The sequence below is a fragment of the Melanotaenia boesemani genome, chromosome 21 (assembly GCF_017639745.1).
Source record: "Melanotaenia boesemani isolate fMelBoe1 chromosome 21, fMelBoe1.pri, whole genome shotgun sequence".
NCBI classification, from domain to species: Eukaryota; Metazoa; Chordata; class Actinopteri; order Atheriniformes; family Melanotaeniidae; genus Melanotaenia; species Melanotaenia boesemani.
Window position 1 is genome coordinate 10,656,790 of NC_055702.1, and position 20,776 is coordinate 10,677,565.

At 37.8% G+C, this 20,776-nt stretch overlaps 1 protein-coding gene across 1 annotated transcript in view; it reads left to right on the forward strand.

The window, feature by feature from the left end:
* Window positions 1–20,776, forward strand: part of LOC121632515 (disintegrin and metalloproteinase domain-containing protein 12-like) — a 93,801-nt gene that overhangs the window by 51,652 nt on the left and 21,373 nt on the right. The window contains exons 4-11 of the mRNA XM_041974090.1: window positions 1,628–1,706; window positions 6,462–6,538; window positions 7,914–8,100; window positions 13,136–13,201; window positions 13,784–13,855; window positions 14,187–14,356; window positions 15,536–15,620; window positions 17,401–17,549. Of these exons, the coding sequence (XP_041830024.1) occupies window positions 1,628–1,706; window positions 6,462–6,538; window positions 7,914–8,100; window positions 13,136–13,201; window positions 13,784–13,855; window positions 14,187–14,356; window positions 15,536–15,620; window positions 17,401–17,549 (885 nt within the window). The remainder of the gene's footprint in view (window positions 1–1,627; window positions 1,707–6,461; window positions 6,539–7,913; window positions 8,101–13,135; window positions 13,202–13,783; window positions 13,856–14,186; window positions 14,357–15,535; window positions 15,621–17,400; window positions 17,550–20,776) is intronic.

Consider the following 20,776-nt stretch of genomic DNA (forward strand, 5'->3'; position numbering starts at 1 on the left):
TCTGTAAACTGTAAATGGGACTAAACAGATTTGCACTTCCTAAATTAATTGGCTGTGTTGACACTTACACCACACACTAGTTAAGAAGACACATTGAATGTTTAGCAGAGAAAATGGGTCAAGATCACCAACATTCCACACTGTTAAGAGCTTTGTATTTGCTTATTACTGGAGCTTATAAGTAAGTTTCAAATTAATTTCCATTACCCATTATCCATATCTTTGCAGTTTTCTCTATGACATTACTCAAAACAATAGACTATGAGTTATAAAACACAATCTTAGTGTTACACCACCATCTCTTGAATGAAAACCATTTTAACACTTCACATGCAATTGTTTCCTAACCAGTAGAGGTTGCATAATACTTTGAGCCTAATTACAGTACGGGTCATTATTGTTTGCATTAACCATTGTGTTAACATTAAATGACCATTGGGGCATCTCAATAGCAATATATTTACTGATTAACCAGTGTCTTTTTTCATCCCATGTTTTTTTTTAGTAAGTGAATAATAGTGATTGGTTGCTTGGGAAAGAATAAATCAGACTGATTAACTAGTCTTTTTGTATTTGTAACCACTCAGACTAACCAACAACAAACCACAGCAACAATAGATCCGTTTTCAGTGTGACAGTAGGTAATACAAAGGTCATTATTAAAGCTACATTAAAAGAGTCATAAAGAATCTCAACTGGTGATCATCATGTTGCAATCTCGTCACCAGCCATCTCACCTGTATCACGTATTTACTAACCATCTGTTGCTGCCGGTGGGGACTTTGAAAGAATATCAGAGCGTTTCCTAATTCTGTCCATTTGCACCACCATGTTTTAGTTCTCTTGGCTGTTCTACCTCCATGCGCATTGCTCGTGTGGATCATCTTTAAAAAAAATGTTGATTAGGCTACTGACCAATCAGCATTAGCCCATTAGTGACAACTGACTAGAACAAATCATTGGGTCTTGTCCTGCTCCTCCGTAGGAGAGTCCAGGCTTGGGTTTGGGTTTGTATAGGGGAGGGATGATGAATATATCGGTAGGTTGAAACTATTAGACAGGAAGCCTAAAGGAAGGTTCACGGATAAAAATAAAACTAAACAAAATAAACAACAATAACAAAAAAAACCCTCATTCTTTAAAAAAATTATATGTGTACTTACTTGTGTTTTTATGCTGTGATGTTATAACCTGATAATACTTTAATAAAGAGTGTTGGGTTATTTACCCCTATTGAAACTAAACATGATTACTTCACTGTTGACGTCCATCTGCTCATTTCTTGTTGTTGTCAGCTGTGTCTAAGGTAATTACTGTTCAGTTGAAATGAGTTATTGATTGATATTAGATGCACTGACATGCTGCATCTACATGTTGTGAAACTAATTTAATAGAAAACATCACTAAAGTTTTTCCTTTATTTTTCTTTTTTTTCTTCCATTTTTTCATGACTGCAGCTATTTGCTCTGATTTATGCTGTCCTAAAGCAGGGTTAAATGTTACATCGGAACAGATTGTGTATGTCCCATGCAGGAACATAGCATTGAAAATTTGATTACATTTTTATTTCAAGTCAAGCCCTTTTAGGTCATTGCTGAGCATTTGTTGTCTTTGTGTGTCGTTTCAGGGGCCTGTTTGCGAGTAACTACACGGAAATCCATTACCTGGAGGATGGCAGTGCAGTCAGAGACCCTCACAACTTCACAGTATGTGTATTTCTTTTTTTACTTCAAGTGATACCATATATGAAATTTATGTCCTCTGTATAACTACGAAGGACCACTTATGGATGTCAGCCTTTTTCTAAACTTCTGCTTCATTGTGATGATGTTGGAGTGAGTGAGGAAGTAAAATTGGCATTGCAGTTAGCTTTATTTTTAAACCACCTGAAATTGTCTATGACGAAGATGGTGTAGGTGAGTGGGCCCATTTTCAGCAACCAGATTTATATTTGATGAATTAAAGGCAGACAGGGGTCAGAGAATAGACTCAGTTTTGGGGCATTGCTCAAGTCCTTTATAATGGATAAGCTCAAGACCATCCCCAAAAATGGTTTGTTATTCAGGTCTGCTAGAAAATACTGAATTAGTGAACATCTAAGTGCACTACATAAGTAAGGCTTACTGTGAAATATTAATTTCATTTATGAGTTCTGTACTGGCTAAATTGAGATAGCATATTTATCTAAAATACATCTGAGAGGTCTGTTAAATGGCATGACATTTTTCATCCAGATCAAGGCTGATGTATGCCGACATGCATATTCTTTGGTCAACTGCAGGACTAATTACCTTTTTTTATATATACTTCCTGCTATTTATCTTCTCTGCTATGATAATTATTGCTCATATTCATCAAACTCAATTGGGCATGTCCCAGCAAAATGTGTTCTGCTTTGAAATGCTATGGCTCTTTGAAAACATCTTCCATGGATGGATACATAAATATTCTGCCATTGTACGATATTTATTTTGGGGTTCGGAGGGAAAAAAAGGCAATTATAGTACACTCTAATGAATGTGCTTGATGTGGCTTAACCATGTGGAGTAGTTTATATGCCTTGTAGCTTCCACCAGCTTGCCTTATTTCAGGGATTTGTTCATCTGTTGTTTGAGAGGCAATTAAATATTAAATTTTTGTTCAGAATACCAAGAAAGCATAATAATAGAAAACCTCTGGTCTGTGTACAAAACACCCAGCAGACTTATAACTGAAATCCACCATAGAGGGGATTAATGCAGTTTAGTAATGTCCAAACCGCACAACAAAATGAATATTTTCCACTTGAAACTGCTGTGAGACCAGAGCTGCACCTTCACTGGTGGGGCTTGGCCAGTTCGTTAGAATTACTGCAGTTCCAGACAATAAAGGGATTTGTAGCGTGGGTAGATGGATGTTCTCTCTTCTTAAAATGTAATACATTGATATTTGAGGTTGGGGCTGCAGCATATTAGAAAAACATCCATCTATTGTCTTTACGCACTTATTCCAATTTATGATCGGGGGCTGGAGCCTCTCCCAGCAGCTATCAGGTGACAACCAGGGTACACCATGGACAGGAAGCCAGTCCATCACAGTTAATCAGAAAAATATGCAATAACTAATACCACTGTTGAATATTCCAATAATATGACTTGCAGATTACAAATGAATACTTAAATAAATAGTGCTAATGTTTTGTGCATTAACAAGAGCTGTATTCCACTTCTGCACCTGAGGATCTTAGTTGTAAAACATGCACAAAAGCAGAATTTCCTCTAATACAGCATGCTTGTCCCATTTTATCTCACATTGTCTTTCCCATATTGATATTTCACATGTTGATATTATAATAAAGATTCATTTTATATATATTGTTCAAGCCTAATGATAATAGCCTTTTCTCATATTGTTCTCATATTATTATGGCAGTAGCCTGATTTAACTGATAACTTCAACTGAAAAAAAAATGAATTCCCATACTTAAGAAGTAAGCAGCAAATGTTTACATTAAAGTGCTCAATAACTTAATGCTGGGTAAACATATGATTGATTGAATATAACAATACATAGACATCTCTTGACCTCCATTCTGCCTCTCATTCCTCACTTATGACCACAGCCAGCTCTTCATGGGAGGATCTTTTTACTGGAAACAGTAAGACCCTTTGAGACTGATCCGTAGGTAATTTATTCGTCCTGCCGGCAGGGAGGAGACTGATATAGTGATCTGGGCAAGATATCTTGCGGATTCAGTTCTGTGTCAATGGCAAGGTACTGCTGGGAGTGACTTCAGCATGAGTCAGCCCTAACTCCATTCCTGTTTTTCACCCTCTCCCTCTTCCCCTAAATCTAAACCAACACAGAATACAATAAATAAGTGTCATGAGCTTTAACAAAAGCCTTCTACTGGGAATAGGAATCACCTCCATGGATATTAGATAGTTAACTTGGAATAATAAATGCATGGAACAACAATGTCATGTTCACACCTAGTGTTGCCTCCCACAATAACCTTGGTTTTAGTTATTAATCTTTAGATATGAACACATATGCACTTTCCTTTCTCATTTCTGCAGAAACCATAGAAACAAAAAGTCTATTCATATCCCTCATATCGATGCATCACAGTCATGATCTCATCAAAGAAACATGAGGTGATAGCATTAACTCAGTGCACTAAATTCAGCCCTGTTCCTCCCCACTAAAATTTCATATTTCATGCAATGCTCTGTCCTGTCTTTGCACCTTTTTTGCCATAATGGATTGTTCTGGTTCATTATGTCACCAGAAAGTGTTCAAATGTCTTAAAATGTTCAAAGCTTTGAGACCACCTCTATAATTCTATTGCTAGTCAACAAAAGAGAATTTTGGGCCACTTTGGAGGCAGCGTAAGAACTTGTAAACACAACTTTGACTTTGAAATTCTTCTTTATTTCCTCCTGTGTGTGTTTAAAAAAAAAGACATGAAAACATGAAAATATAGTCTTATGGGACCACAGATGAAAATTAGCCTGAAGAGCTAAATCTGGCATATTTACATGGTGAACCTCATGTCAATTAATATTCATTTTCCCATTTTAAATAAATAAATTCTCAAATTCTCACATTCACCAGACTACTCAAACATTTAAAATGTAGGTACTGCACCCATTGATGTTGCTCCAGTAATAAAATAGACTATTTTGCAGTTATCTCGAAAACAGCTTGACCTAGAGACACAATACTATGTCAAAATGTATCCTGCACTGTTTGACCATTTATCCTCTGCCTTAGACAAGTTTCTTGCAAACGGATCCAGAATCACTGACCTGAAAACCAAGAGACATGTTTGGCAATGCTCATGCACCAGTGTGCTTTATGGTTCTCCTCTATTGAGCTCCACAAACATGAAAATGTAAGCTCTTGTATGTGGCTGCTTGGATTAATACAAAATCTAGTATAAGCCAGGGTCAAGGCCTTTTCTATTCAGAAAGTTTTGTATTGACTAATTGACATTTCATTCCCCAAAATTCAAAACATCAAAAATATTAGTTGTACGTCTTACAAATTTGAAATACAGAGCTCATCCACTGACTAGTCACAGATGTTAACCTTAACTGCAACCTAGTCACGAAATTATGACTCTCTCCACAAAAGATCTCCACATAATATGACGAAAATGTTTCCAAGCGGTAGTTTTTTTTTCTAAAAAAATATTAGGCTTGCCCTGATCTTTGTTTAAATGTGTCAAATGAGCATTTATGGCCATTCTGGATTTATATTAATCTACATTTATCATTCAACATTTTAGCCTCACAGCCTTCTTCAACATACAGAAACAATACATTTGGATGCATATGGACCCAGCATGCGCAACACATCTTTTAAAGTTTTTGCTTTATTTTTTTCTGGACAGTATGTTGCACATTTGCTGTTGTTGCCATCAGTTTGTCTGTGGTGCCGCCACTAAGTCATCTTCTTCGGGCATACAAAGGTTGAGGGTTTGAATCTCCTGCTTCCTGTTTTCCATTTGCCAGCAGTGCACCAGTTTATGTGTGATATGTTTAAGTGTTCATTGAGTATGCTAACAGCTCAGATACTAAAAGCCTGCTTGGATCCTATCAGTTGCTGCTTGTGCTTATGTAGTATTTCTCTGTGGTTTTGTTAGTGCAGCTGACCCCTTTCACATTAGCAAGCTAGCCATTAAATTTTATTCACAAAAATATGCATGGATGTAGCTTAAAGACATTTCTTAATAACCTCTCATGAAAAAAACAATATATTGGTGATGGGACTAAAAGAAGCAAGGCTGTTTTAATTAGCTCATGTCAGAAGTGATTGAACACTCATTGGAATATCATTACAAAATAGCCGTGAAGATTATGCAAAATTAAGCACCAAGTCCTTTTAATACAAGAAACCCCTTGAGAAACTGAACATGCTAAATCAGCAGCCTCTGAAGATTAGCCACCTTGAAAGAGGCCAGATGTAGAAATTTATTACCTTCACTCTATATTTAGAGGCAAGAAAAAGTTTCCTTGTTTCCAGAACAGGGTGACAGAAGTGCTGTTGGTCAGACCTCACCTGAGCGAGGCTGGATAACTAAAGCAAAAAGGCCGAGGGGGCTGTTTTCACTCTAAACCAGACACTTCCTACCCACCCACTTGCTGCCAGGCCTTGTTCAATAAACACAGACTTAATTCACTTTTCTTACTCTCTGCTGCAACTTGACAGGTGGTGCATGGAAATGGGTACCTGGGAATGTGACAGAAAGCAAAGTTTATGCTGGGAAATGTGAACCTCAGACTAATATTGCAGCTTTCATTAGCCTGCGGTGATGAACAGGAATGGCTTCTGCTCTCCAGGCAAAGGAGTAACAGCCCTTTAGTTTTCACAGTAATCCCCTGGTGTGACTGAACCAGACTTTAACCTAAACTCAAGTACACTGGTCCTATTTTTCTTGTCTTGAATTTTGAATCCTTAACTCTGTTCTTCTTCAGGCAAACTGCTACTACCATGGAGAGGTGGTGGGCCATGTCAACTCAGATGTCAGCCTCAGTACTTGTGCTGGGATTAAGTAAGTGTGTCACAAGCTTTTTGTTTTCCACATTCTCATGTCAATACTGTTGATTTAACGTTTTAATGAACTGCTCCAGAGGTCGGGGAAACCCAAAGAAAAAGCTCACCCTGTTTTTTCTTGTTTGACTACTTGTTGAATTGATAGTTTTGTTTTGCTTTTTTTTGTTAGTTTTTTTTTAAATCTCTTAAATTAGTTGAATTTTATAGTTGCCAATGAGGCTGAGCGATATAGCAAGAAACTATTATCATGGTTTTAACTTCTCTATTGATCAATATCAGGGATGTGATGGCAGCCACAACTCATAAGATTATTATTTTTTTTTCTCTTTGATGCTTGCACTAGCTGAACTCAAATCAGCCTTTTTGCAAAGCTTTCTGCGCAGTCTCAGGGATGATACCTTGTTTTTTCCCTTTTTGGCATTCAGTTAAACTCACACAGACTCACATGCTTGTAATCCTGAATAATTTTCAATAAATAAATGTTCAAGTACTTATATTTATATACTGTTTGATTGAGCTCTCTTCAACTTGTGTTTTAGGTAACATTTATCCCATTTATCAAGAAGTATAGAAGCAGTACTGTAATTTGGTCAGCATAGCTTTAGACAATAATGGATAGCCACTAAAGTAAGCCGAGCAGACACCCTGTTTATACTGCAGAGATGGACTTTGGACAACAGAGAAGCTTTACTGTTGGAAACACTTTGTTTGCAGATGTCAAACAGGAGAAGTGATTGCAGCAATATCACTGGACGCCAACAGGAATGTTTTCATAAATCAGCCAAAATCCTACACCCTATTCAGAGTGATTTAGATGACTGTGTAGCCCTGACTGCTGACCTTTGTCATTATATTCATTTATTTATTTCAGTTTCTCTGAAACCTGCCTCCACAGTGACAAATCAACACAATTTTTTTCCCTTTTTGACAAAAGGCTACACCGACTCTGTGACCCGTTCACAAAGATAAATAGTTTGTGGCTTGAGTTGTCAGCAGTCAAGCTTGTGGGGGTGATTTAGTTTTAGTTAATGTGGTTTTGTGCAAGTTTTAAGTGACCTCCTCCTTGTTTGTAGAAATTCTCTGAGGGAAGATGATATCACTTTAAATCACAGAGGCTGCGAGTGAATGTGAGAAGCAAAAACCACACTGTTGACAAAATAACATGAACCTCCATAATATATGGTAAATATTAATGACCTGATCATCAATTGCCAAGAGCCTAACCACTAATCATCACACCGCACACCTAAGTCAGTCCAAACCTGTTAATATTCTAGTTTCTCTCTCTCTTTAGACGGGATTTCAGTCCTCTAATGTGTTTTAAAAAACTGCATAAAATTCAAACCTCTGACAGTCTGTTTCTCTTGCTGCAGGGGTTTTATATCTGTTGGAGGAAGATCTTACGTGCTGGAACCATCCACAGATCGCTCTGATGGGACTCACTGGATCTACTCCACAGAACACCTCAATTTTGTTCCTGGCACGTGTGGCCACGATTTCAACATATCCTACCCCACAGCGCATGCAGACAGCAGTCCATTCAAGGCTTTCAGCTCAAGAGTAAGAGTTTTAAACTGCCTGTATATTACCTGTTCATTCTTAATGGAAACTAGAGAGGTTGCAGATAACGAGGAGTGAATCTTCAAGTCATTTTTGTGAAAGGCTTTTTCTCATTTTTCACATTGAGCTCTCTATTAGCAGCAGTGCAACAGAGATGGAGAGGCACATTTACTTTTAACCCACATGACTGTTGACAGAGAGGTATGGTTAGATTTCTCTGATTACTTCAAGCAAAAATCGTTGGCAAAGTAGTTATTATATTTGTCAAACATGGTGTGTAGACTCGCCATTTGATGACAAAACATTTTCTTTTATGAAAAAAAGTACCTTTTTACCACAAGGGGATGGGAACAAAACTGTTTTCTCTTTTCTGATTAGTACTCAGTCACAGATTTAACATGATCAGATCAAGCCCCAGTGGTTGCAGGGCTTCTTTGAAATGCTCTGCACCCTCCTTACTGCAGCTACATTAAATGCATTCTGATTTTTTTTATTTATTTATATATATATTTTCCAGATAGTAAGGTTGTCTCTTCATGATTTTCTTTTGTAGATCTTTAATGCAAGAAAATACTGTTTTTAATGCTTTTGAAGTAAACATGTTTTCAGCGCTACCTTACCTTGTCATTAACCAAGTATGTATCATTAAAATTCTGATCAACATTTCAGTCCAGCCAGTGCAGAAGATTTATCAATGAGTTCTTTTGCAGGCCACAATCTAAATAAGGAAGAAGACTTTTTGAATTGGTCATCAGGTTACCTACAGCTCACGATTTTTACCAGCAAGCCAAATAGAAAATACTTCCAAATCTGTAGCAGTGAACACAGGCAACTGAAGCTGCTTTCTAAGGGTCTGACTATAAGTGCCATCACTAGCAGCTGCTTCTACCATTTGAGATGGCTGATGACATAATGTGCAACACCATCAGCATTGCAGGGTTTAAAACAACACAGCTTGTTATGTGTCTCTTTATATTTTCCGACACCACACCTCCTAACAGTGGTGTGTTCTGCCTATAGCATCTAGTTAATAACATGCTACCAACTGAGCAGTAAGTAGAAACAAAGGCACAAACTTTGTAACTTCACATTAATCACCTCTTCATTTACATTTCTGAGACTGAACAAGACATTATTCTGGAGCCTGAACCAATTTGGACACTTGAATGATAATTTAATCATCTCAGCAGCACCAGTTTTCCATATCCTTTTTTTTTTTTTAAACTAAATAGCATTTTAAGGTTTCTTATATGTCCCAAATTTGAATCTATTTCTTATTGCATTTGCTACTGAAACCTTTGAGTCTGTATTTTAATCACTTTGCACTTTGAAAAAAGGATGTGAAGACAGAAAACTGCCCAAAAACCAGGCAAGGTGAGAAATGTTTTAGCCTGCTGTATATTTAGTATCTTGCTACATAGAATAGATATAAAAAATATTCACCCAACTCGCTACAAAAAGATCATTTGCAATGTAGATATTGGTAAGTGGTCTGCTATATATTTTAGAGGCTACTACTTGTTGAATTATTCACTCAATCCATCCATCTGAGACTTCCATTAGTGCCCTGGAGTGTATGGAGAGTTGTTAAACGCCTTCAGAGAGCACATTGGCTGTTAAACGGCAATGTTTGCTCTGAACATAAGATCATACTGAAGGCTTGTACATCCTCCAAGACCTGTCCATCCAGAATGATAAAGATTGCTTTTAAGAAATCCCACCCCATCATACTCCCTACACTCAGCCCTTGCAGCCCCTCGGAGCATAGAGATAAATCATATGGGCCATGGCCCAAGGGAGTCTCTAACCTCAGAAGGGTTACGGCTTTATAGATGATGAGCGCTGATAAGTGAAAAACACGGACTCCAGTGATCCTTATCTTAGTGGGGAAGAAAGGCAGGCGTAGACAAACATGGCTGATTTAGCAGACCAGCACAAACAGCAAGAGATAGTCAGTGTATAAGACAAAACAGATGTTCTTGGATGTCTAGGAAGGATAAGCAAAAATTTCATAATCACAATTCATTTTAAATACAAGGAACTTTCTGTTGAATTAAAACTGAATTTTAGGGTATATGGGCAAGCAAGCTAAAACATCATCTCCTCTAACTTTATTGCTTTTTTTTATTCATTCACCAATGGGGGATTTTCTAATGTTTTATTGTACAGCTTGAGTTCTGTTGGTTATTAAAGTGCTGGCACTGCTCGCAACTATTGTTTCGAGCCATAAGAGGGCTGCAAAAATTCAGCGTGAGCGAATAAAACTTGACAAAAGCACAAAGCAGAAGTCTCTTCTTGAGAGACAGAGTGGGAATGGGAACAAAAAAAAATACATGAAAGCTAATACTCATGTGAAAAATATGGTTTAATTTCCCTAGGTGAGATTTTTTTGAGGTGCTTTGATTTTTTTGATTACCTCACACTGTTGTTTTTGTTTAGAATGCTGTGCTATTTCTTCTGAGACAGCAAGAGATATCAGACTTAGGACAGAATGATAATCCTAAAGGTAAATAAAAACGAGAACATGAGGCTGTTGACTTTTTTAGGAAAAAAGGCAAGAAGTCTTATAAGAAGGAAAGAGAGGGTACACCAGAAAGTATCTTGAGTAAGATTTGTTGTACTTGACAGTAGGTGAGCAAGCTCATCGTAGCATGTTACGCAAGGGAATGGAGGTGAGCGCTGCTGCGTTGATAAGCTACAGTGTGCCCTGCTTGAGGGTTTTAAGATAAAGAGGTGTTGGAAGAGTGTTCCTGGATGATGAGAGTCCGTTAAAGTAGAGACTGCTGAAGAAATGTGATGCCAAGTTGATAGATGCTGGATGAACTCTTTTTCTTAAAAAGAAAAAAACATTACGTATTACTTTTTCTAAAACATCCTGTTAACTTTTCTCGTGATATTATCTGAGTTGAGTCGTCACATGTAGTAATGTAAAAACTCCCTGGCAACAACAATTTATTTTTTTAAATTTGGTTAGAAACCTAGCATGCATCACCAGAAACGATAAAATTGTGAAACACTGAACAATTTGCTCTCAGCTTGCTTGGTTTTAAAAATCCCTGGTTCAACTGATACTAAATTACATCAACCACATGGACTATGGTTACGATTCTATGCCTCTGCTGACTGACATCCAAACACTTTACATTTGCTTTAGAAATAATAAAAAAAAAATACATCAAACAATTTCTAAATAAAACCGATTGAATGCTTTTTCTAAATAGAAGTCCTTAATTTCTCTCAAGCTCTTTTTGAAAAAATTGAGGCATCTACTTCAAACCTTAAAGAAGTGCACAGGATGGAGAAAAAAAGATCAAATTGCAAAGGCCCTTCAAAGTGGGCGACACAAACTAAAACTCCCTTAGCAACAAAATCCTTAACCTTTACCGCAGGCTACTTCATCACTGTCACCTACCCCATTTCTTATCTATTTCCACTGTGGAGGCAAATACTTTCCCTTTAATGCCAGGGAAAAAAATTAAATGTGCACTATAGAAAATAGCTGAACTGTTTTAAATCCCTTCAGCCATTTATCACACATTCCTTGAATGACACAGGCGTATCAAAGATCTCTTACTATAACCTTTCACATATAAAGATCCCTCAGTTCTTACATCGCCCAACAAAATCTTTTTGTGTTTAACAAAATGAAGTAAGAATAAATCTCATCAGTACTGAGGAAAAATCAAAGTGACACAACCAGGACACCAGATAAATATTAGCCACTGCCATCAGTTGATGTTATTCTATTTGCAAACAGGATGATTGCAGTTAACAAGCTGAATATTGGCTGATTAGTCAAGCCAATATATCTGAGGAGCTCTGTTTTTTGTTTTCATCACACCTTGTTTCCTGTGCATAATAAAGCTTCTCTGTAAAAGAGATCCTTATGTCACATTTTCAATGCTTAAAATTACATGGTTAGTAGATTTTATTAAATCAAAATCCTCTGGAATCGAATGCAAAAGCCAGTATTTTCAATTGCATGTTTATAAAGATAATTGTGTTGTAAAATAGACTCTACATTGTCAAGTAAAGTGCTAACTCACTAGGTTTTATTCCAGAACATGGATGTTTTTCCACTTCCTATTAGCATAATGTTCATGTATCTCCTCTCCAGTGTCCTCGGTAATCACCATAGGGTGCATTTACAGCACGCTTGCCCATCCTGGCTTATCTATGGAGAAAGCAGATAAGGGCCAAGAGCTGCCAGGCCAGCAAGGATAAAGAGGCTCAGGTTGAAAGAGAGCCATGCAGTGAAGGCAGAACCCTTAGCTAGCAGGATAGTAGAAAGACTGAGCTTGTGCTTGCAGGTGAAACAGACTCTAACTCGACATATGGCAAAAAGTGAGTTGCTGCCCAACACAGCATGAGAGAATCATAGATATGCTCCTTGGCCAGGGGCTGCGTATTATCTACTTGTTCAGAAAGGTTGAACTGTGGCAGACCACACTAAAAAAAGATAAACAACTAAATTTTCAACAAATTCAAACATGAAAATGTCAGAAAAATCAAATGGTATGGTGGTAACGTTCCTGTGAAATTGTCATAGAAATCAATACTAATCGTATCACATTCTCCGTAAACTATGGAAAGAAGAAAAGAGGTGCAAGTGTGTTTTATTTTGTGCTAGCAGTGCAGACAGCATAGTCCAGAAAACGTGATTTATTTCGTTAATAAGTTAGCTCTTGTATGGTGTTATCAGAGGATTGTGTGACCTTAGCAGCTCTTACTGGGTCAGACATAAAGGGTAGCTGATTGCTTTGTGCTGATTCTCAATTCTGCTGCCTTTTGTGTGGAGTGGATTGTAGGTGAGATTCGCAATATCGAGTGACCACCTGATGAATTTATGCTGCCCTTCCTAATGCCCTTCTTCCTTTCTCTGTGTTCTCTCTTCCTAGGTTTATCACTTTTGTCTCTTCCGCCCTCCACCACATCCTCAATTTATTGTTCTCTCCCTTGCATCCAAATCACCTCTCCTCCACCTTTCTTTTTTTATCTCCCCTTCTTTACTCTATATTATTGTTCTTTCTTCCAGCACAAACGCCACGTCCAGACAACAACCAAGTACGTGGAACTCATCATCGTGGCTGACAACAGAGAAGTAAGCAGAAGTCACACAGTCTCAACCTCTTCACCCTCCTGCTGAATGCCACAGGAAAGAGGTTCAGAGGTCATATGCTGAGCTGCCCTTTCCCCATGAGATGTAGATAAGATGGCTCCACCATGGCTTTGTTGTCACCTCTGATGTGTCTACTTACTCATCTGTTTCCCTCTCCTGCTCCATCTACATCTTTCTGCATACATTATAGGGCCACTTGACTCACAAATCAGATTTGATGTGCTCTCTGAATATCACAAATCTTACACTTAAGATCTCAAAGAGGCTCTTTACCGATGTGAGACAAATAGGTCATTATTGCATGATTTGGAGCAGCCGAGTAAAGGTTGGCTATAGGAGAAGATGGTTTAAGGTTATCTCTTTAGCCTATAAGCTCCACTGAGGCGCTCTTTGATGATAAAAGCCACAGCAGAAGCACGAGCAGAATTAACATGATAGAAGTTGTTCCTCGGCTCACAGGGACAAAACTTCCACGGCCAACACAGTGATAAAATGTCCCAAATTCTGTCAAGAGTATGCATCTCTTCATTCGTTGTTTTTATTCTGTGTGCTTGTGTTTTTAAGTTTCAGAAACAAGGCAAAGACCTGGAGAAGGTCAAGCAGAGGCTGGCTGAGATTGCCAATTATGTGGACAAGGTAACAGCTGAGAGAAATGAGCGAATGCAATGTTGAAATGTGATTTATTAGGGGTCACATCAAGCCTAGTGAGAATTATCCAAACTGTGAGCAGGGGTTGATTGGATTATGAATGGAAGATCAATTTCAGAACTAAGCTGAAACCAGTGCAACAGATCGTGTAGTGTGTGTGTCACTTTGATAAAATAAGGGCAAAAGATGATTTATTCATATAGGACACGTAGAATCAAATATAGAATTTGTATTGTAATAGGTGGAGATAGTCAAATAATAGGCCCACAAACTAAAGCCACATGTCTCTCTGCTTCCTCCTCCTCACCTCAACTTTCAGTTCTACAGGGCATTGAATATCCGAGTTGCACTGGTGGGCCTGGAGGTGTGGAGTGATGTGGACAAGTGTCCCATTACCCAGGACCCTTTCACCACATTGCACGAGTTTCTAGATTGGAGGAAGGTCAAGCTGCTGCCTCACAAGCCACATGACAATGCCCAGCTAATCAGGTACATCTAAAATAGAAAAGTAAACCAGAACATTGTTTGAAATGTGTTTTCTTCCTAAATTATTACAAGACCAAATGTCTTAGAATGGCCTTTATGTTTTCTCTCAAATATACAAAAGTGGATGCAGCAGCCTTAGAAAGCTTTTTGGAAACCTCATGTTTGACATTTTAACTGTTGCCATCTTAGATTTTTATGGGGGGAGTGGAGCTGAACTGGAGTGAGTGTGTGTTTTCCACAGGTTTTGTGGTACATAACCCTCCCTACAATATATTTACTCAAAACAAGACTATAACTTAATAAATAAAAATCATGTGGCATTGAGTAAGACTTGAAACTTCTCATTAGGACTGTGACCCTGTGTAAGAAAATTTTTGTCAAGTTTACATGGTAACAGTCATAATGGTATCCATTATTTTCAGCTAGTTTTCATGTCTGTGTTGAGTTTGCACATGTAAGAAATGTGAATAAGCTGAACACATGAAGCCAGAATAATCTGATCACTCTAACGTGATCACAGAAGTCTGACAGATTCTCACACATGCACACAACTGCAAATGAGGACATTATGTATACAACTTAATTTATTTAAACAAATTTTTTCAGCATAGCTATCACAGTTTGAAAACTAGGGGCTTTAAATTAACAGCGTCCTACAATTTCTGACATCTAGTGGTCAAGTTTGAGATAGCAACCATCTCAAATCCCCTCCACTGGATAGAAACAAACTACATCTACAAGTTAAAATTACTTGATGAGGAAAAACAAATAACTTTGGCATCACTTTGGAGACCTTTTTTCATAATTGAAGTTCATAGTTTTTCACCATTTTTAGCTATTATTATTATTTCTTTCACCTTCAGAGCTAACTGCATTTTTATCTTGTTTATGACTAATGCCTGGGGTTATTAGTCGTTTAGACATAATCAGAGTCCAGTGGTAAACAGTGGTAAGCATGTGGCAACAAAAGCTGTCCTTTTGCATAAGAATATGCTAATTTCGAAATGGTAACCAGCTTCTTGTGAACATTTGCATTTTCACCTCTTCTTCCCCTTTCTTCAAAACGTTACTCTCGTTAATGTTCTTTGTAAGTGGACAAAAATTCTTAGTGTTACCTTTAATATTAGTGTAAGCTCAGGCTGTATGTGGGTGCTGATTTAACCACTGTGTTCTCTGTTTTAGTGGGGTGTATTTTCAGGGCACCACTATTGGAATGGCACCCATCATGAGCATGTGCACAGCAGAGCAGTCCGGAGGGATCGTCATGGTATGTAAATGCAGCAAAATGCTATCAGATGCTATTTAATGAAGAAGATATATTTGGAGTATTGACTTTTTTTCTATCTTCCCTCTTTCTGTCAGTGCTGTTTGATTAATTGTTGACAAAAATCTCAAATTTCTCCCTTAAATCTAAGTTTGAGAAAAGGATTCTGGAGCTGATTTGAACTTGTTTTCATTGGGGGGTCTTTTTCCAGGAAGGCCAAGTGGAGGGTATGCATACTACCCTACATTTTTGTTCTAATAATTCAGTGTGTATCGATTGCACAAGTGGAAATGTTCGGATTTTTAATGAGGTGCAATAAATGAATTAATTTAGGGTAAGAGCATATTGCAGCCTGAATGAAAATTCTGCAGTATGTCATAAGTGAAGAGCCATTACATCGGTAGCCTTGTACGATGTGTTTAGGACATGTTGCATTTGCACAAATCATGCTACTATTTTACACTCAGTGTCTCTGAAAGAGTGTTCGTGAAGCCCCACTGGCTGATTTACAGCCTGTCCCCAGATTCCTCTTTACTCTTATCCACCCAGATGGTAAAGAAAAAAAATCCCCCATACTTAAGATTACAGAAAGAAAAGACTGAGCTTCAGCTGCTAACTTTCAAGCAAAATTACAACAATTTTGTTTTAAGTCTTACCCCTTTGTTTACTCATTAGTTTGACTTTCCCTGCGAGCCTCATCGTTATTCTGCGAGGCAGTTAAATCTTAAACATCCATCCTCAGACATCTGGAATCTCCATGTACCAGCCGTAATTGTTACACTGATTTAATTGGTCTGATGAAAAGCACAGGCAGTTGCGTGAAGTGCCCTCTTGAGCTCTCTAGCCTCATCTGTTGTGTCTATGTTTTTCTAGGAAACATAGTTAGAGGTTGCTTTTTTTTTTTTTTTTTTTAATAGAAGCAGGCTACTCAGTTGGGTTGCAGTGCTGACAGCTGATTTTTGTTACTTTCAAAAGCCCCCAGCAGAGCAGCGCGTCAGTGTGAGCTCAAGAACTATTGAATAATGCACATTCTCTGAAGATTCTAGAGGCAAGGTGCTCTAACACGCAGCTCTGCATCTGTGAAGAGCTGATAGCTCCTGCCCTTACATTATTTAACTGGCCTCTTTATGCGTTCATGTTTTACACACCTTGCAGGAAATCCTCAATAGCAGCTTTCACTCAGCATGTCATTGTTGCTGCGTCCTATATCATCTGATTTTTAATACTGTATCTTTGCCAGATTACCTGTAATTTTTAATTTGTCCTTTGAGAGGTTTTTTTTTCTTGTCCTCAGCTGCTAGTTTTGCTCAGAGGATGTCTTTATTTGTGCGAATGAAGCAGCACATCTCTGTCAGAGCTTGACGAGCAATCTGAAGGTGACAGCACACAGTCTGCTTCTACTTCTCATTTCAGCGCCATGTTGTTGAACAGATGAAACTCTCTGATAAGAACAGATCCCACTAAATTGTTTGTTTAATTTTGGCAATATGCAGTTAAATCCTCCTCATTTGAGTAGTGTTGCTGTAGTGGGTCCCGGCTTGCATTGATTATTTTTTTATTACTTGACGTTTTCCTCAGAGTATGCTATCAAAATCACATGTTTAACTATTGGTTTTATTGTAGCACCAGCGCTCTGAAATGGACACGTTTCGTGATTGGGCTTTGCTTCCTGTCTAGCCTAGAAATATAAAGATGAATCTGACTCGTATAGTAAAAAGCTTTTAGAGTAGATTTTGGTGAGATGTAATGGTACACTCAGTTTCTCTTACTGATCTGCTTTTAGGACCATTCTGACAACCCCCTGGGTGCAGCAGTCACTCTGGCCCACGAACTTGGACACAACTTTGGAATGAACCATGACACACCGGAAAGAGGGTGTGGCTGCAGGGTGACAGTGGATCGTGGAGGCTGCATCATGACTCCCTCAACTGGGTGAGTCACACTGTTTTTACACTCAAATCAATAAATTGAAAGATAGATAGCTTCTCATTTTTTTCTAATCAATATTGCCTTTTTTTTTCTTAGCTCTACCTGTAACTCAAAAAACTAAAAAAAAGAAACATTATTAAGTCTGAATTATTAAGGACTTTGAAGCGCTTACAAAAAAATCCCAGATTTATATTGCAGTTGCTGTTTAATTGTTGGGCCATTGAGTTTATGGCAGATTCAACAGCTGTGTGAATGCCCTGAGGCAAAGTGACTCACTCTTAATGGGAAGTCAGTGGTTCATTCGCAGTGCTTGGCTCAAACAAAAGTTTAACTTACTGATTCTCCTTCGGAATTTGAAAATCAGCACATTGCTGATATGCCACAAAAATCTTAAGACATTGCACAAGTCCACATAATATATTGCATCTGTATTATATTAATCCTAACTTTTAGTGTGTAAAAAATGAAGATCTTGGAGTTGACTCTGCAGAAGCTTGGGGATGCTCTGGGTGGAAACACTGGATTATCCGTTCCAGCCAAACTTAGGTCTGCTGGTGTGTGGGAGCCGCAGACTGGTGTTTATGCTGGAAACATTTCTCTCTATTTGATTTGGATGAGAACCATAAAAAGCACAGGAACACTAGACTAGTCTCAATTGTAAACTTAGAAAGCAATGCACCAATATGAGGTTTACAGATTTATATTTAACCCTGATTAAGGGTATCCCTTGATGTCAACTTTGCCCCCACCCCCAAAGACAATGGCAACACAGCAAATATATATATATATATGTAGAAAGGTAGGTTTGTTAAAGTGCAAAGAAAGTGTTTTTGTCTTTCTGTTGTTCTCCAGCTTTGTCTGCCTCTTCTATGGCTCTACTCTTTTCACAGAGTGAAGCTATTCTTTGATATACATGCAACTTTAATGTTTGAAAATCTCCCTGCAGCTTCAAATAAATAGTTAAGTAGCTCTGAAAACTGTATGTTTCACAGTCTTCATGGAGGGACGACATACCACCTCCGCCTTTGACTATGTAAACTATGTCACAGGTCATATATAAATCAGTGATAGCTTCACTAAATATGAAAGAGAAAATGGTTTTCAGAATATTGAAGCAGAAATTACATAAATTAAGCAAGGTATATTTAGTTTTTTTCTGCTCCCTGCTAAGGCTCTGATTTTTGCACTCCAGGAGGCAAAAAAAATAATAAAAATTACATTGTCGCTGGCTTTAAATAATCCTTCCGCGCTTCTTCTTATTGAGGCATATTGCTGTGCTATTTAGCCCAGTATTAGGGGAAATAATACATCTAGGAAAGGTTGTCTAAGATCCTACTTTCCAATTTCTATTTTTTTAGCTAATTTCAGCTCAGCATCATATATTTCTCCTTGAATTGGTGCTGCATTTCACCTTATAGTTCCATGCTTTTAAAGACCACAATAGCTGTGTAAAGATGATTACCACGTTTTTCTTTTACAGCAATCAAGTCTTTTCAAAGCTCAAGCTGATCATACAGATGGCTCCACATGAGGTCAGGCCATTAATGAACTGGTACAAAAAGGCCCACTGAATAATTATTGTTATTAATTGAAATTAAATTTCAACTAATTGAATTATTAGTATTATTAATAAAAAGTTCTGGCAACATTTAGTTGGTCAGAAGCACCTGTTGTGCTGCTTTTTGATTTTATTGATCTTTTATTTGATTCTACTGAAGAATAGGAATGCTGTCATTCGATAACTTCTGCCGGCCTTGTTGTAGCCTCAAGAATGATGAAATCCAGTTTATCTTTATTACACTTGGGAGAGGTGTAGGGGCAGTTGTTGGTGGTGCAGTGTGAGAGCTACACATCTGCACAGAGTGCTATTTGTTTCCTGTTCTCACTGGTCACGGCCAATTGTTGTGTCCCCCTTCTTTCCATCTTATTCTCCACCCTCCCTTGTTTCCTTCTAAATGAGAACAGGCTGGTCATTCTTGTTCTTTGAGATTTTTTTCCCTGAAAGCACACACACATTAACACAAGCAGAGCAAATAGACTCCTCATGGTCTCTGAGTGGACACAGAAACTAATATGTGGACAAATGTACACATGAGAAATGCTCCATATGGTTTTCTTCTTTCATCAGTTCCACTTCATTGTGCTCTCTCTCCAGTTTTGATGATCTGATTTACATCTTGTTTACCATTACTCTGATGCCTGGGGTCTTCTGTGGATTGTTGGTTTTCACTATGTTAAGCCTGAGATGAGGAAAACTCTAAAGTTCCACTCTGACTTTTCCTTTCCTGATTAACCTGAGGCGCCTGTGTCATACGCTGTTTTCATTCACACAATTAAAATCAAAGCACATATCTGAGCACATTCATTCACAGACGTTTACTCTTTATAGAAATTCTGATAATTACAGGCAGAAACACTTTAAAGGTATTTAACCTTAACTTAGAACAAAATCTACAAAGTGTCCCAAATTTCCACACCAAGATTTATGAACATTTAAACAGCTTTCAATCAGTTTCCCTGCAGTGAAACATCTGTATTGCTTACATATCATGTAAGCATGAGCTATAAGGAATAATAAGTCATACTGGGATCTTTATCACTGACTTTAAATTCTTAAACTAAACTAATGTAGCTTAAAAACACTTTATGTGAAATTCTTACATAAATTAAGGGTTAACCATATACACTCTGATATGAGACACAAACAATATTATTACTCTTTTTAATCATATGATGCAAAGTCTATCATATCTGTTAAATCTATGTTCTCACAGCTGAATTCATATATTTGAAAATCATAAATGATAAAAATGTGGTCAGCATGCTGATCTGTATGGAGTTTGTGTCTTCGTGTGGGTTTCTTTCACCCGCTTTTGTTTCCTGCCACGGTCCGAAGATGCGTTTGTAGAATGAATTGGTGAATTTAGACTAGTTTTGTGTATTATTGTCCATGTGCATGGTTGTCCGTCATCTGCCAACCTGTCCAAGATGTATCCTTCTCATGCTCAAAACCAGATGAGTTATTCTCTGCTTATTTATCACAGGATAAAAGGGGTATAACAGGATAAATGGATGGACAATAGAAGTATGGGGTATTGTACAGTCCAGTTTCATCCATTAAGGAAAATTCAAGTGCAACAAAATGATGAATGCGTGGACTACATTGAATGCAATGTAATAGTGATTACTATCCATTATTACATACATTGCTTTTTCATTACTATCCACTC